The sequence below is a fragment of the Cydia fagiglandana genome, chromosome 2 (assembly GCF_963556715.1).
Source record: "Cydia fagiglandana chromosome 2, ilCydFagi1.1, whole genome shotgun sequence".
Taxonomy (NCBI): Eukaryota; Metazoa; Arthropoda; class Insecta; order Lepidoptera; family Tortricidae; genus Cydia; species Cydia fagiglandana.
Genome location: NC_085933.1, coordinates 685,532 through 699,647, shown reverse-complemented (window position 1 = coordinate 699,647; position 14,116 = coordinate 685,532). Strand labels below are relative to the sequence as shown.

Sequence of the window (14,116 nt, the reverse complement as noted above, 5' to 3'; positions counted from 1 at the left end):
CTATGTTATCTTAACATATAAAATAATTTGTAAAAGCATTTTTTTAACGAACGTTTGCAAATATTGAATTTAAGTACGGCGCGCATATCAACTCAAAACGGCCACAAGACAAAACTTGTCAGAACAAATGCAATTTAGATTTGTCAAAATAAAGATTCAAATAATGGAAAACCTCTTTATATGCCTCTGAGCGTTCAGAGGACAGTTGTACAGTCACCTGCAAAAATATGTTACACAACGAAAGCCGCAAAAATATCTGACACGATCTTATTTGTAGAGCCATAAGAGCGTGTCACATATTTTTGCGGCCTTCAAATAGTACCATATTATTGCAGGTGACTGTACTGTATTATCCGTAACATGAAATGCTAGTTCACAATTAATTATCACTCGATATCCTATTTGAAAGCGAAAACGGAACCAAATAGATGATTCATTGTGGCAGAATTCAAATAGCTTTCGGTATATCTCTAGCTTTCTCGTGGCATTTGGCGAGTTTTCCTCAATTTGGCGTCTAAAGGATGTGCTGAGTGCGACAATGATTGCTATAAAGATCCGCGAAATGGTGATACGCGAGAAAATGTCTCCGAGGAGTTTTATAGGACACTTGGAGAAGTTTTGGAAGAGCCGTTTCTCACCTTAACACGGCTTTGGTAAATATTTGTTTTCAGTTCAGATTATTTCAGATTATTCAAAAGAACGGAAAGTTTTAAGGAAAATATTTTTCTTTATGGCATAGGAAGCAAACGAGCAGAAGAGTCGCCTGATGGTAAATTTAATTTAATAAATTCAGGCGACCTAGACTCGACCCTCGCCCATGAACGCCTGCAACAATCGAGAGGTTGCAAGTGCGTTGCCAGTCTTTAAGATGGGAGTACCCTTTTTTCTTCCGTCCGAAAATAACGCGAGCGACAGTTTATTTCACAATTTAGCTCCGGTAAGCCTACCAGCTTTTCTAATAAATACTATGGTAGGTACCTACAAAACAGTTTTCTCAGGTAGCTCGCTCATAGCTATGAAATATAAACTAGTACCTAAAGTCCTACACCAGTTAGACTCGAGCCGTAAACCCCTGTTAGTGCGAGTACAAGTAACTACCCCGACGCCAAAAGTGCCGTGAATCTTTAATACAAACCCCCTCCCCTCCCCTTCGTCCCAGACTTGCCCTCTAGCGCCCCCAACAAAATGCATTGTGTAGTGAACTCTGTTATTGATGAAAAGCAAATATAGTGTACCTGAGAATATGAGATTTTTGTTTGCCTACGACGAATTGGTTGGTACAGCGACCTTAAGGGTACCTATTTGAACTATTGCTTTTTAGGTAAAGGATAATGGTAATTTGTATTAGAATTTTGAGAAAATATTGAAATCTAGAGCTCTAAAAATAATGTTAGTCCTTTTAGTTTCATTCAAGCCTTTTTGCTAGTGATACGGTTTTATCATTGAGCCTTACGTAAAGTTCTAATGTAACCTACATTATTCACGTGATTAGAACTTACGCTTTGCAAATGAATTTAGAAGGACTTTTAAAATAAATATAATTAAATAAGTAGTAACGCGGCAAGTATAATGGGCACCTTTGCACCCGGTACAGCCCGCGGAGGCCTTTTAGATTAAAATATTTTAATATTTAGATATATTTAAGTTACTTTTGTATGATTATTTATGTACCCTGTATATTCTTAATAAAATTGGTTTTTTTTTTAATAAGTAGTGAAAATTACAAATTACTTAATGGTTCATGATGTGACTAAAAGTCCCCATACAATATACAATAAATATATATTGATAAACGTTATTAAAATGTTTATGACGAAGGTGATGCTCATGCAGACTTTTCCCATGCAACTCTCAGGACTCAGAAACAAATATCTGTGTTCAACACACCAATAAATGCCCTGACCGGAATTCAAACCCGTGACCATCGGCTTCATAGGCAGAGTAACTAAGACCGGTCTTCACCGTCATCTAAGTAATCTGTTTGAAAAAGATCGCACATTTTCCTGATATTCTTTATACCGAAGCGGGTGAAATCGGATCGCGACCAATAAAAGGATTAAGATAAGAATCTAATCGTGGAAAGATATCATCTTAATTGCTTTGAGCAATTTGCTCGGCTGTTATAACAGCTTAATGAAGAGAGGCATCGATAATTCAACTAAGAAAACTTCTTTTATAACAGATAAATACTTCCATGTGAAAAGATCAGGAATTAAAATTTAAATACCGATAGAAAATTTAAAGTGTAAACAAACAAATTTACCTATTTTGTTCTCTTTATGTAGGTATGTAGTATACACCCACCTACTGTTATATAGTATGTTTGTGAACAGAGCGAAAGATGGTACGTATTTTCGTCGCGCCAGTACTGATGGCAAAAACTGATTGCTTCCATCTGTTCACCTGCCCATTAGGCTAATGGATCTAGATCGGGATGAACGCAGATAGGTACCGTGACGCGTAATAAAAGCATCACTCTTCACTGATCATTTGGTGACCCTTATGCATTTGCAATATGGCTTACGAAATATCTCTTTGATGGTGCATAATTACTGAATTCAATCATATACTGTTTTGTGTCAAATGGAATCGATTCTAATTCAGAAACAGAAGCCGGTCTGGATACTTGGTTGATAAAAGCGGATTAATATATAAAACAATAAGTTTAGAAAATTCACTTTTACTAAGAACTCTAAGAAGTGATAATTATGAAAAAGTGAAACCATAAGTAATTTTAAATCATGAAATTGACCGACGCTTCAGTGTAACCGGTCCTCGCATTAACCTCGGAGCAGCGGTGTCATTTAGACAAACAGAAAATTAGGCACCCTGCCAACATACCAACCTCCACGCTTAGGGACAAATTAAGATAGGGGTTAAACTAGTTATGAAACAATTAAAATCGTTATAAAACTTTATCCACGCCAATTTGGTCATAAAAACATCAATAAAGGCCGGTACAGACCTTTATCGACCTGTATCGGCCCTTAAGGAAAAATTAAAGAGAAAGATTTCATGTGCAAACTTGAGGTTTACTCATATACTTATTGAAATAGGACCTAAACAGCAACCCGTTCGGTCCCACAAAATGTAAAGCGTCACGTATACTCGTATATAGTACTCATTAGAAATGGCGGGGTGATCTAGATGCGTTTGGCTAAGACTGGGGGGCGAATTCAGGATAGGAATTCGTGAAAGAAAAAGAGGCACGCCTTTTCCCAGGTAATAAATAAAACATAGGTACTAAATTTCGAAAGAGGTCGCGGGAACATCCAGCGGACTCCGGGAGTCCGGGACCCGCGCGGGTGGCACAAGAGCGGTCATTGTGGCACTCTTTGGGGGAGGCCTATGTCCAGTAGTAGACGTCCTCTAGCTGATATGATGATGATGATGAAATTTCGAAATAGGTATATAACTTACCCAGTGCAGCCAGGATGCCAGCAGCCCAGAAGACCTCTCCACACAGTGCTGGTAAGAACAGCAGGCCGCCCATACGGCTGCCGAAGGAGTCCTGCAGCGGATCCAGCATGGTCACGTAGCCCTGCTTCCTCATGGGGTTTGCGAAGAATATGCCGCCTGCAATAAACACCTCAATCAGTACGATAATCCATCATCACCACATCGTTCATCATTGTAGTCTTCAGTCGGCCACTGCTGAGCATAAGACCTCTCTTCCGATAATCCATAATTTTTGTTTACGACTTAGAGGATATAACCAACGGAGACGCCATGTCTAAAATTTTCGGTACAAAATAGTCTGCCGTTTTTTGCGGGGGAGGGGCACATCAAATGTATAGGTACGTCATGTCAGATAAACGTCAGTCCATACATATGGTTGACATGTGGTTGACCATTGGCCGCCTATTTTCGACAGAGGGGAACGCCTGTTAATGGCGGCTCCATTATTAATTACTCCGAGGTTTACGAAGTCCAAACTCTTAAGCCGACCACTGACTAACAGGCCGCCGGACGATATCGGCCTGTCAGTTAGAACAAAAATTTGACAGTTCCGAATAACTGACCGGTCGATATTGTCCGGCGGACTGTTAGTCAGTGGTCGGCTTTACGTCATTTTACGTCTGATTTAGTTCTTTATTCTAATTTTTTCTCTTCAACAAAATTGACAAGATTTTCTGTACATAAAGCGTATGCAAAAGTTCACCTTTGTAAAATAGTAACAAAAATTTAAGCGAACTCGGCACAATGTCGTCTATGGATTCTTAAGAGTGGATGGTGGCACGCCGCCAATATCAACCCGACTGGTTCGCGAGTACAATTCGCTACCAAAAGCTCGAGCATCGCTAGTCGGCGCTGGTTTTAAATGCATTTATTCAAATTACACTGAACATACCTACTAGATTTTTCTTTTTTTATACAGTTATAAATTAAGACTTAAACTTAAAGCATGACTCATGCTAGACCGAGCCGTGTCCGGGCCGAAGCTTGATGATTTTCATGTCACGTATGATCGCCTGTCATGTCATAGTAAAGTAAGCGCCAGAAGCACCGGCCCGGACACGGCCCGGTCTAACGTGAGTCATCCTTAATATTATTACTTTCATTCTAAGTACGTAAATCAGTCGGGGTAAGTGCGCCCATAGGCCCAACTGCGCCTATTCTAATAGATACAATCACAGCCCTTCCATCGTGATCATTTGATCAATCTTTACCTTTCTTTGCTGAGAAAAGCGCTCACGGTAGATGGTACTCCAGTCATTGGTTGTGATTGTATCTAAGCCGATGTATCTACTTTTCCTATTTGTGACCAGTGACCGTATACAACAGTATGCCATATCTTGGCATATGCCAAGAGGTAAAGAGAGAGGAGGGAGAGGTAAAGTTTCTTAGTAAATACGACAAATCAAGGTGCTTACCGAAGACCAGCGAGAGGGCATATCCGAATGGCGCCTGGCACCATACAAGTCCGGATGTGTAGATCGCCTCCGCCGTCCCGTTGATGTAGCCTCCGCCCACCCACGTCGCTGAAACATAACCTTACGTTAGCATCATCATCAAGGCAAAGCAGGAGAAGTCTCATCACAAGCAGCCCACTTCGTATCTTGAGATTACTAGCATTATACGGCTTGTCACTGAAACAAGGGACGTAGTGACCTAGTGACCTACCTACCTACCTAGCGTAGTGACCTACCTAGACACATAAATCAAATTCCTTGTATCATAACGAATCTCTTGACACCCAAACTCGTCGGAACCCTGTTAACACATTAGTATGCGTGTCTCCCGTCAGCTTTATCCCTGCTTCACGAGTTTGGTTTGAATGAGGACGGACCTGCCCTGAAGTTACTCTTTTAGTTTTAACTGTGTCATCGACTACCTAATATTTTGTACTTCCCGACTTCGCACGGGTTACACAAAACCTTAACAAACTACACTTAAACCTTCCTCAAGAATCACTCTATTGATAGGTGAAAACCCGCATGAAAATCATTAGTTTTTGATTTTATCGCGAACATACAGTCAGGTGTAGTGATAGTGATGGGATGAATTTGCTACGGGCTACGGCGTAGCATTTCGTAGCAAAGCTATATTTACACTGGTAATTCACCTAATGCGGTTGCCAAATACCACAATTTCAATAGTAAATAAAGACTTATGTCCAAATAGCCGAAAGCTCCTGTAAAATTGGATATTACATAATAAAATAAGTAATATTTGTATCTACCTTATCAATAAACATATTCAATAAAATAAGTAATATACATTGTACAGTCAGTTGCAGAGATAGTAAACCCCTTTTACAAACACGTTTAGGGGGGTCAGTTATCTATGCAGATCGATTTTGAGAGGTAATTTTGAAACCTTAGCAAGCTTAGTAACTTTTGCTGCAGCCTGTACATAGGTTTAAGCGGAGATCCTCTCTTCAAAATACAACTAACATTTAAAGAAAGCAACGTTAAAATATGAATCCACTAAATGTGTCCACGGCTCACTTGTTTGGTGAACAGCATGATGGACGATGTGGCGGCGAGCCGTGAAGGTTACAAGGTCAACCAGGAGTTAATATTAATGTTGACGTAGTTAATGAAAGTGGTTCATTAATACGAGGCCACCCTAATAGTAGGGAAATGAGATTGTTATGTTATTAAATAATTGTTGTTTACTGTCCTCATGTCTCTCTTGCTCTGCTTATCTCTGTACCTATGTAGTTATCTAGTTATTTTTGTATACGTTAATGTCATGATTAAACTTTATTGCACCGAGTAGAGACACACCTTTAGGGATTTTGGCATTGTTTTTTAGACTAGTGCATTTTGCTTTTGGATAGCACGGTGTATTCGTAAAGTTGAACTGCTGATGCAGATCTTAAACTTATGGCATATAATATGAACCAGTAACATCGTTTTTAGTCCGGCTTGTAGCAGATTATTTAAAGAATTAAAAAGTTTTCAATTATAAAGGCAGTTATGCAAAAACGTGGGCAGTTCACTTATTTTTAGACGTGAAAAATCCCGCAATTAAAAAACATACCATCGGGACATCCATATCCTAACCCAACCAAAAAAGGGAGGTTTATTATATGATAGGTGGCATGTCACGAACGTCGAGACATGTTGTGAGAATCAAGACTCATGAACCGCATGGCTGCCATAAACCATTTAGTTGAGGAAGGAAAACGGGGAATATCCTATTTCAGGGAGACGACCGCGAATATAGAGCCCCAGGGATTGTCAATACCCAATATCCACCAAGGGAACGATTTTGCTCGCCCACAGATAATGTCGAGCCTCTACCCTACTCAAAACAAACTTTAATAAAATATGTATGTCGGCGGCCGATCGTAAGATCAGGCATATCGTGAAATTCCTAGGCATATCGTGAAACGTGAAAACCTTTGACTCGTTCCCTGAGTCCAGGCATCTGAAGCAACCTAACGAACCTATCCTACCTATATTGGTTTAATGTGACTAATCGTCAAAACATTACACGGGAACATTAGGATCTGCCTTATCACTTATTACACTACCAACTACCTATCATCTGCCTGCAGCTTCGTCTACGTATAATTAGTAGGTACTTTTCAGACCCTTAATAGTTTTTTGTATAAAATCTATACTATGTCCTTTCACAATACTGGAACACTTATCCCGCTACACACTATCTTGTGAAAGAGCCTGCAAATATGTAAGGTCTAATCTGTCTAATCAGAACCACGGTCGCAACACGCGCGGCGAGCACCTCCTGCTGGTCCCGCGCTGCCGACTGGCCAAGGCTCGGAAGTCACTCGGTGTCATGGGTGTAAAAATTTACAACACACTTCCGAAAGAGGTCATTAACTCAGCTAGTGAGGCAATATTTGTAAGTAAACTTAAGAAAATGTTAATTAGTTTAGCTTGTTATACAATAAGTGAATTTATGTTGAGAACTGCTGATGTCATTGTAACTAATAACTTAAATAAGTGATAACTATGTATATATTCTGCTGTGTGACGTGTAAAATTATTTATAATTTTATCAATAAATATCTCAATCTCAATCTCAATCTCAGAGCTCTTGAGGCCTACTTACAGAATAATTTTATTCATATTAAAATTCATCTGTACATACTTATTAAGTTCAACAAGGGTTCAGCGGTTTTAGCGTGAACGGACACAATATTAAGCCGACCACTGACTAACAGGCCGCCGGACGATATCGGCCTGTCAGTTAGAACAAAAATTTTAAAGTTCCGAACAACTGACCGGTAGGGATTTCGGTAACTTCGATAATAAAGAAAATTGATTTTTACTGAAATGATTTAAAAATCTGAAGGTCCTGCATCTTTATGATTTGTTCAGCACACTCCCAACCACTCCCAACAAGAAATACAATATGCAAAATGGATATAAAAGTACCTACCCTGCCGTCCCCTTGCCAACACAGCCATTCCCTCGGCTTACTGAGTTATTGCCTCATTCTATCCAGGATAAGTGTGAACCCCTTACAATAGGGCAATTTCCTATAAATAAATTATGTGGTTTCACAGCGGTAGTATATAATATGGAAATACACTGAAAATAATTGGAAAACAATATCAAACATATTTTTACGCTTTCATTTGCATAATTTCAAATGAACAAAAACTCATCAGAAGCAGGAATCATTGTGCCATTAGGTACATAATACGTTCTGACACAACAATCATAGTAACAACTCGTTCTAACGTGTCATAAAGAAAAGCTGATTTGACTGCCTAAAACACTATCCGATAACAACCCAGCTTGTTGGAGACAAATGGTTGTCAAGTGATGGAAATAACAACGGAATAGGTACTCAAATTTCACCCCTCATTACCATCCGACCTTTGCTGCCTGACCTGTTTGTAAGATAACAAGTCGACTTTCGTTATCACAGAGCCTACATTTTTGTGTAAGCAGAGACGATTGTCATAATAATCTTTAAAAACACGGAAAAACGACTTCGCAAAACACTTTAAAAATACATTTGAAATCATTTATAGCCTAGTGCATCTCATACTTTCATTACCGAGTTCCGTTACCTTCATTTTAACTGACTACGATAAAGCCGGAAACACACTGCAACCATTATGTTATAATCGTAACTATTACAAGCGTTTCGTAACACAAAGGGTGGAACAAAATCGTTATCAGCTGACCGAGTTTCTTCCGACGTTAAAAGTAACATAATTGGCTAGCCACTCGAATATGACTCTTCTTCGATTGACGTAAGGGTTACTTTAAAAATGAATCTACCCCTTCAGTGATGGCTGTTATACTGGGACCGGCTTGGAGACTGCTTGGCGCCGGTAGCAAATGACGCATATATCCTGTTACTTTTGATTAAATGTAGCCATTATAGTTGAAAATTTCTCTATCACACTTATATGGTCCCAGGAAGGCTGAAAAAGACATGTGTCGTAACTTGGTTGAAGGCAATTGTACATAATTACACATATGTATTTATGTTACCTATCCTAATAAATACAATTCCTTATTCAGAAATTTTATTCGACTAAGAAAACGAAGGTATTTAACTTCAACATTTAAAAAAAGCTAGTGTACAGTCGACGTCACAGATATGTTTACACTTTTGCACCTTACTCCCTTGTAATAAGGCGAAAACTGTAAACATAATATTTGACGTCGACTGTACAATCTACGATCAAGTCACTTCAATTGATATATATGTCGTAGTCAGATCGTATAATCCGCCGTATTACATTACGGCTAGCCGTTTTCAAAAACAGGGGCGTTTTGAAATGCGGCGGTTCGACGATTAGCCGGATTGTCACTGCGATACGTTCTTCAATAAGGCGGCCCACGTTTAGCCGCATCGTACATTGTAGAGTGACCAGTTCTTTCGGTCGCCTACGTAACCGGACTTTGACAATGTTTGCAATTTAATTTATTTCTACCATGGTCCCAACGCACTACATGTGTTTCTTTTCCAAAACATTTCCTTCACAACTTAAATAGACGGAGCCCCGCAAGCGGGGCTCCTATTTCTGGGCGGTTTGCCCTTCGGGCATCTGAAGTTACCTAACGAACCTAACCTAATTACCTACCTACGCTTTTTTCCCCAAAGTGTAATGTTTTCACGGACGTCTCACTTAATCAATAGGTAGGTAGGTTAGGTTCGTTAGGTAGCTTCAGATGCCCGAAGGGCAAACCGCTCAGAAATAGGAGCCCCGCGAAGCGGGGCTCCGTCTAGTTAAGTTGTGAAGGAAATTTTTTTTTGAAAAGAAACAGTCCGGCAAACTCCAGATTTGATGGACACCCCAGCGTTTGTCAGGCAGCGCCACGAGTGTTAAAAATGGGAACTAAAAACTGTCAAAGCGGCGGCTAATGACTCGCTGTATTACATTACGGCTAGTCGTGTTGAAGAACGTATGGCGCCGAATACATTCCGGCGGATTCTCATTCAGCCGCATTCAATACGGCTAATCGTTAAACCGCCGCATTTCAAAACGCCCCTGTTTTTGAAAACGGCTAGCCGTAATGTAATACGGCGGATTATACGATCCGACTGCGACATATATATTTCACAAAATGTTCCTAAATATCCATGGAGTTACGATTCTGATAAATAATTTGCAATTTGGAATTACTTCACGTTGGGAAAGGTAATTTTTATAAAGTTATTTCAACCACACGCATCAAAAAGAGACTTAACCACAGACTTAAGACTTAACAGTAGTTTTATTAATAAAAATGTTACCTACAGCCACTCGCTAGACTCGTTTGACACCACTTATTACTCGTAAACGTGTAATGACGCTAATGTGCCCATCAAACCTTTGTTTACGACTTAATGAATGGAAGACCTTTTTTTTAACATTCATGACTTACTTTTAGGGTTTCTGCTCGAGAATTCCCGAGGCGAGAAATCTCGAGAAATGTGTCCTACTTAAGTCGAGACGGGAAAAAAATATTCAATGCCTCGAGAACTCGAGAAATAAATCTGTTGTGATAAATAAAAAGAAAACACGCGTTTAACACAATCATGATGTGTCTATGATGTATTTGTTTAGGTAGTTAAATAAATATGAACAATGTTTTATTTTTTACATTTTCAGGTAGGAACATACTTACTTAAAACATTTATTACCAACCAAATAAAAAACTACCTTGATCCGTCCCCTATCGTTCTAGCTTTAACCGATTTTCATGTTTTGAAACTTTTGAACTATCATGATTCATGACATTCATGTAGTGTCTTTTTATTGAAAAACGCTTTTAATTTTTTTGTAACGAATTATAGGACTATGTAATAGCAATATGTAATAGCAAATATTACAAAACTAAATTACTATTGATAAATCAAATCATCCGGATATATTCCTATTAGCAAAATATTTCAATTTTAGCAGCTTTATTGTTACGTTGAGTAAGTACGAGTAAATAATAGTAATTAGTAAAACTTCTGTAAGTTTTGTCACATCGAGTTAAGTTTGTTAACTTGAATATTGCTGCCTAATAAAATACCATATTGCGGTTTGTTTACATTTTGTTGAATACCCAAAGAAATACACTATAGCATAACACATCGCCGGTGCACACGCCTGCACCTATAGTTTTTTTTTGTTGTTGTATTTTTGATTATTAAGTGCAATTTATGGTGACTAAAAATGTACCATATGTTTGATTATTGATCTCACCTACGATTCCTATCAATCTGATTTGTAAAAAAGCAAAAAAAAAATTAAATAACATGGTGTTTTTGGAGCTTTCAAAATTTCTCGAGATACTCGAGAAACTCGAGAAATGTTGGTCGAGAATTCCCGTGCCTCGAGAAATTAAAAAGGTCGAGAAACCAGAAACCCTACTTACTTTGTATTTAAAAGGAAAGCCGCCAGGCTACTCGTAATCTAGAGACCCACGCAGACCTCACCAGTAGTTAAAATGCCGACAAAGTGAACGATGGAACGCCCAGCTACCATCACCTCCGACTCAGAAACATTGCCAGGCTACTTGCGGCCTAAGGGACTACAGCAGACGTCACCAATAAAGATACCGACGGGGCAGCCCTTCAGCATAATTTCCTCTTCAGAATCATTGCCATTCGTCTTACGACTTAAATCCCACACCAAGACTCACCAGTGATACCTAAATATGCCGACAAACAGCCCGATGGAGTCTTCTTCCCTTCCGAGTCATTGCCTGCCGGCTTTTTGCGGCCCGCCCAGATGCCCACGGCCAGAACTACTAGAAGCTTACAACAGTACTCACCAGTCATAGTGAATATGCCGACGAACAGCCCGATGGACCGGCCAGCCAGCATCACCTCCTCCTCCGAATCATTTCCTGCCGGTTTCTTGCGGCCCGCCCAGATGCCCACGGCCAGAACTACTAGAAGCTTACAACAGAACTCACCAGTCATAGTGAATATGCCGACGAACAGCCCGATGGAGCGGCCAGCCAACATCACCTCCTCTTCAGAGTCATTTCCTGCCGGTTTCTTGCGGCCCGCCCAGATGCCCACGGCCAGGATCAGCACGTAGAACAAGATGATGGAGATCACGCCCGCTATGTTGATCATCTTGGATGTTGGTTAACCGACTGCCGAGAAATATGGCTGGTAAGGTTTCTGCTACATGTTCATGCTTTCGATAAGACTTTAGCATTCTTATACAACATAGATTAGTGACTTTAGGTTTGGAATTACGATATAAATTACCTTCTAAGAAATAAGTGGAAATAGTAGTTAAATAAAATTACTTTTGAATTTGAACTAAAGAAAAGGATGTACAGGTATATTCGGTACCGATATATTATAAAGGCTGATCAATTACCTAGAGGTTTTTGAGTATCTCTTACAGGCACGACTTATTTTTTGTTACATTAAACAAGTCTTTAGTATTAAACAAAGGAAATGATGTCTTAATAGGTTAATATTAACTTTAAGATCTGTTCTGGCTTTGATTTTGATTACAGAATGTACACTCATGAAAAATATAGAGTACTTAGCTTATATTTTTGCGCTACTTTACATTTCGGTAATAACAGCGTGGTGAATTCATAAATAGTTAGAACCTCTTGATGGTCAATCAGTACAAGCTATCATTATTATAGTCGAATCCGTGTGATAGCTGATAATGTAACTTACTTGTCAGTAACGTCTCCCGAGATCGTCGCAGCCTCCCTCACTAACAGTCCACTCCCATATTTAGGATATAAACACGAATCCAAAATATAATCGTCTAAATAACACTATCACCGTGCACGTTTAACGAATGTTCACTAAAGCTACCGGCATGCTAGGCGCGCAGCTGTCGCCCCATCGGAGGGAGGTTTTCTGCGAAGGGCTGTTCCTGGTCCTAAAGCTTAGCCCACACATGAGCCCTGGGCAGGATGTTCATCGAGGAGGCTTACGTAAGGCTCATCGTGCACGTGCACAGGTGACAGCGGGCCTAATGGCGGACTGCGCAGAGGACCGCGCGGATCGATCCGCTTGACGTCATTGGTTCCCGGCGCGCCGCCGCGCATGACTCGCGCCTCCTTCTGACCGCACCACTACATGTAAATCCCGCTTTTTACACTTCCTACCCTATCCATCGCCTCTTTCGAAATAATACCAACCTTCCCAGCTCTTTACAACCCATCGTTGGATGCGCAGCGAGCGCGGCGCGTTGGTCATCGGTTTGAATGTCATGCGAAGAGTCAGCATTGGTCGGACTGGAACCAGTGGTGCTGGCAAAGTCTCTCATTGACAAATTGATTGATGAGCGGTCGTAATGGCTGCCTTGGAGTCGTATGCCAGCACTGGGGAAAACATTATTTCTTTATGAACTGATAATTGACCATTTGTACACCCTGTGGACTAATAATAGTAATTTATAAAACCACCTAAATTAACTTCTATTTAATCACTTAACATTATTAATGGTCGAACCCATATTTTCTATGAATGAAACAATAGCTTGCATATTATATGCTCTACGCAGGCTTTGTTATCGTAGGAAAATTGTAGGCTGGCCTTTTCGCATAATTTATAAATAAATAAAATAAAATAAATAACACGTATTACTATGACCCTGGGGGAGACTATGCTGGCCTTGGCCGATAACTTGCCTAGCTAGGCCACTCTTTCAGGACCATGTCGACAAATTGTAAATAAAAGCATGAATACATATTTTCTGAAGCAAATTCTGTTTTTGTGTCAAAATTTTCTTTCATTTTTATATAGGTACTCTCCTAGTAACATAGTAAACAATGAAAGATCTAAAGCTTTCTTTTAATGAAAATGTAGCGCTGTTTATAAAATGTCAAAATATACTCTTCTTCCTCGCGTTATCCCGGCATTTTGCCACGGTTCACATAGGAGCCTGGGGTCCGCTTGACACTAATCCCATGATTTGACGTAGGCACTAGTTTTTACGAAAGCGACTGCCATCTGACCTTCCAACCCAGAGGGGAAACTAGGCCTTATTGGGATTAAGTAGTCCGGTTTCCTCACGATGTTTTCCTAAAGCGACTAGTAAATATCAAATGATATTTCGTACATAAGTTCCGAAAAACTCATTGGTACGAGCCGGGGTTTGAACCCGCGACCTCCGGATTGCAAGTCGCACGCTCTTACCGCGGCCACCAGCGCTTCTGAACATCAAAATATCAAATATCAAAATATACGAAATACTAAAACGTAGTGATCATACGTA

The 14,116-nt window shown here is 39.8% G+C and overlaps 1 protein-coding gene across 1 annotated transcript in view; it reads right to left on the bottom strand.

Moving 5' to 3' along the window:
* LOC134673350 (high-affinity choline transporter 1) overlaps positions 1-13,229 on the bottom strand; it is a 38,616-nt gene extending 25,387 nt beyond the window's left edge. Inside the window, exons 1-4 of the mRNA XM_063531323.1 lie at positions 12,565-13,229; positions 11,832-12,017; positions 4,875-4,982; positions 3,421-3,576 (exon numbers count right to left, since the gene is read on the bottom strand). Coding sequence (XP_063387393.1) covers positions 3,421-3,576; positions 4,875-4,982; positions 11,832-11,997 — 430 coding nt within the window. The 5' untranslated portion in view covers positions 11,998-12,017; positions 12,565-13,229. The remainder of the gene's footprint in view (positions 1-3,420; positions 3,577-4,874; positions 4,983-11,831; positions 12,018-12,564) is intronic.
* Between the last annotated feature and the right edge of the window lie 887 nt (positions 13,230-14,116).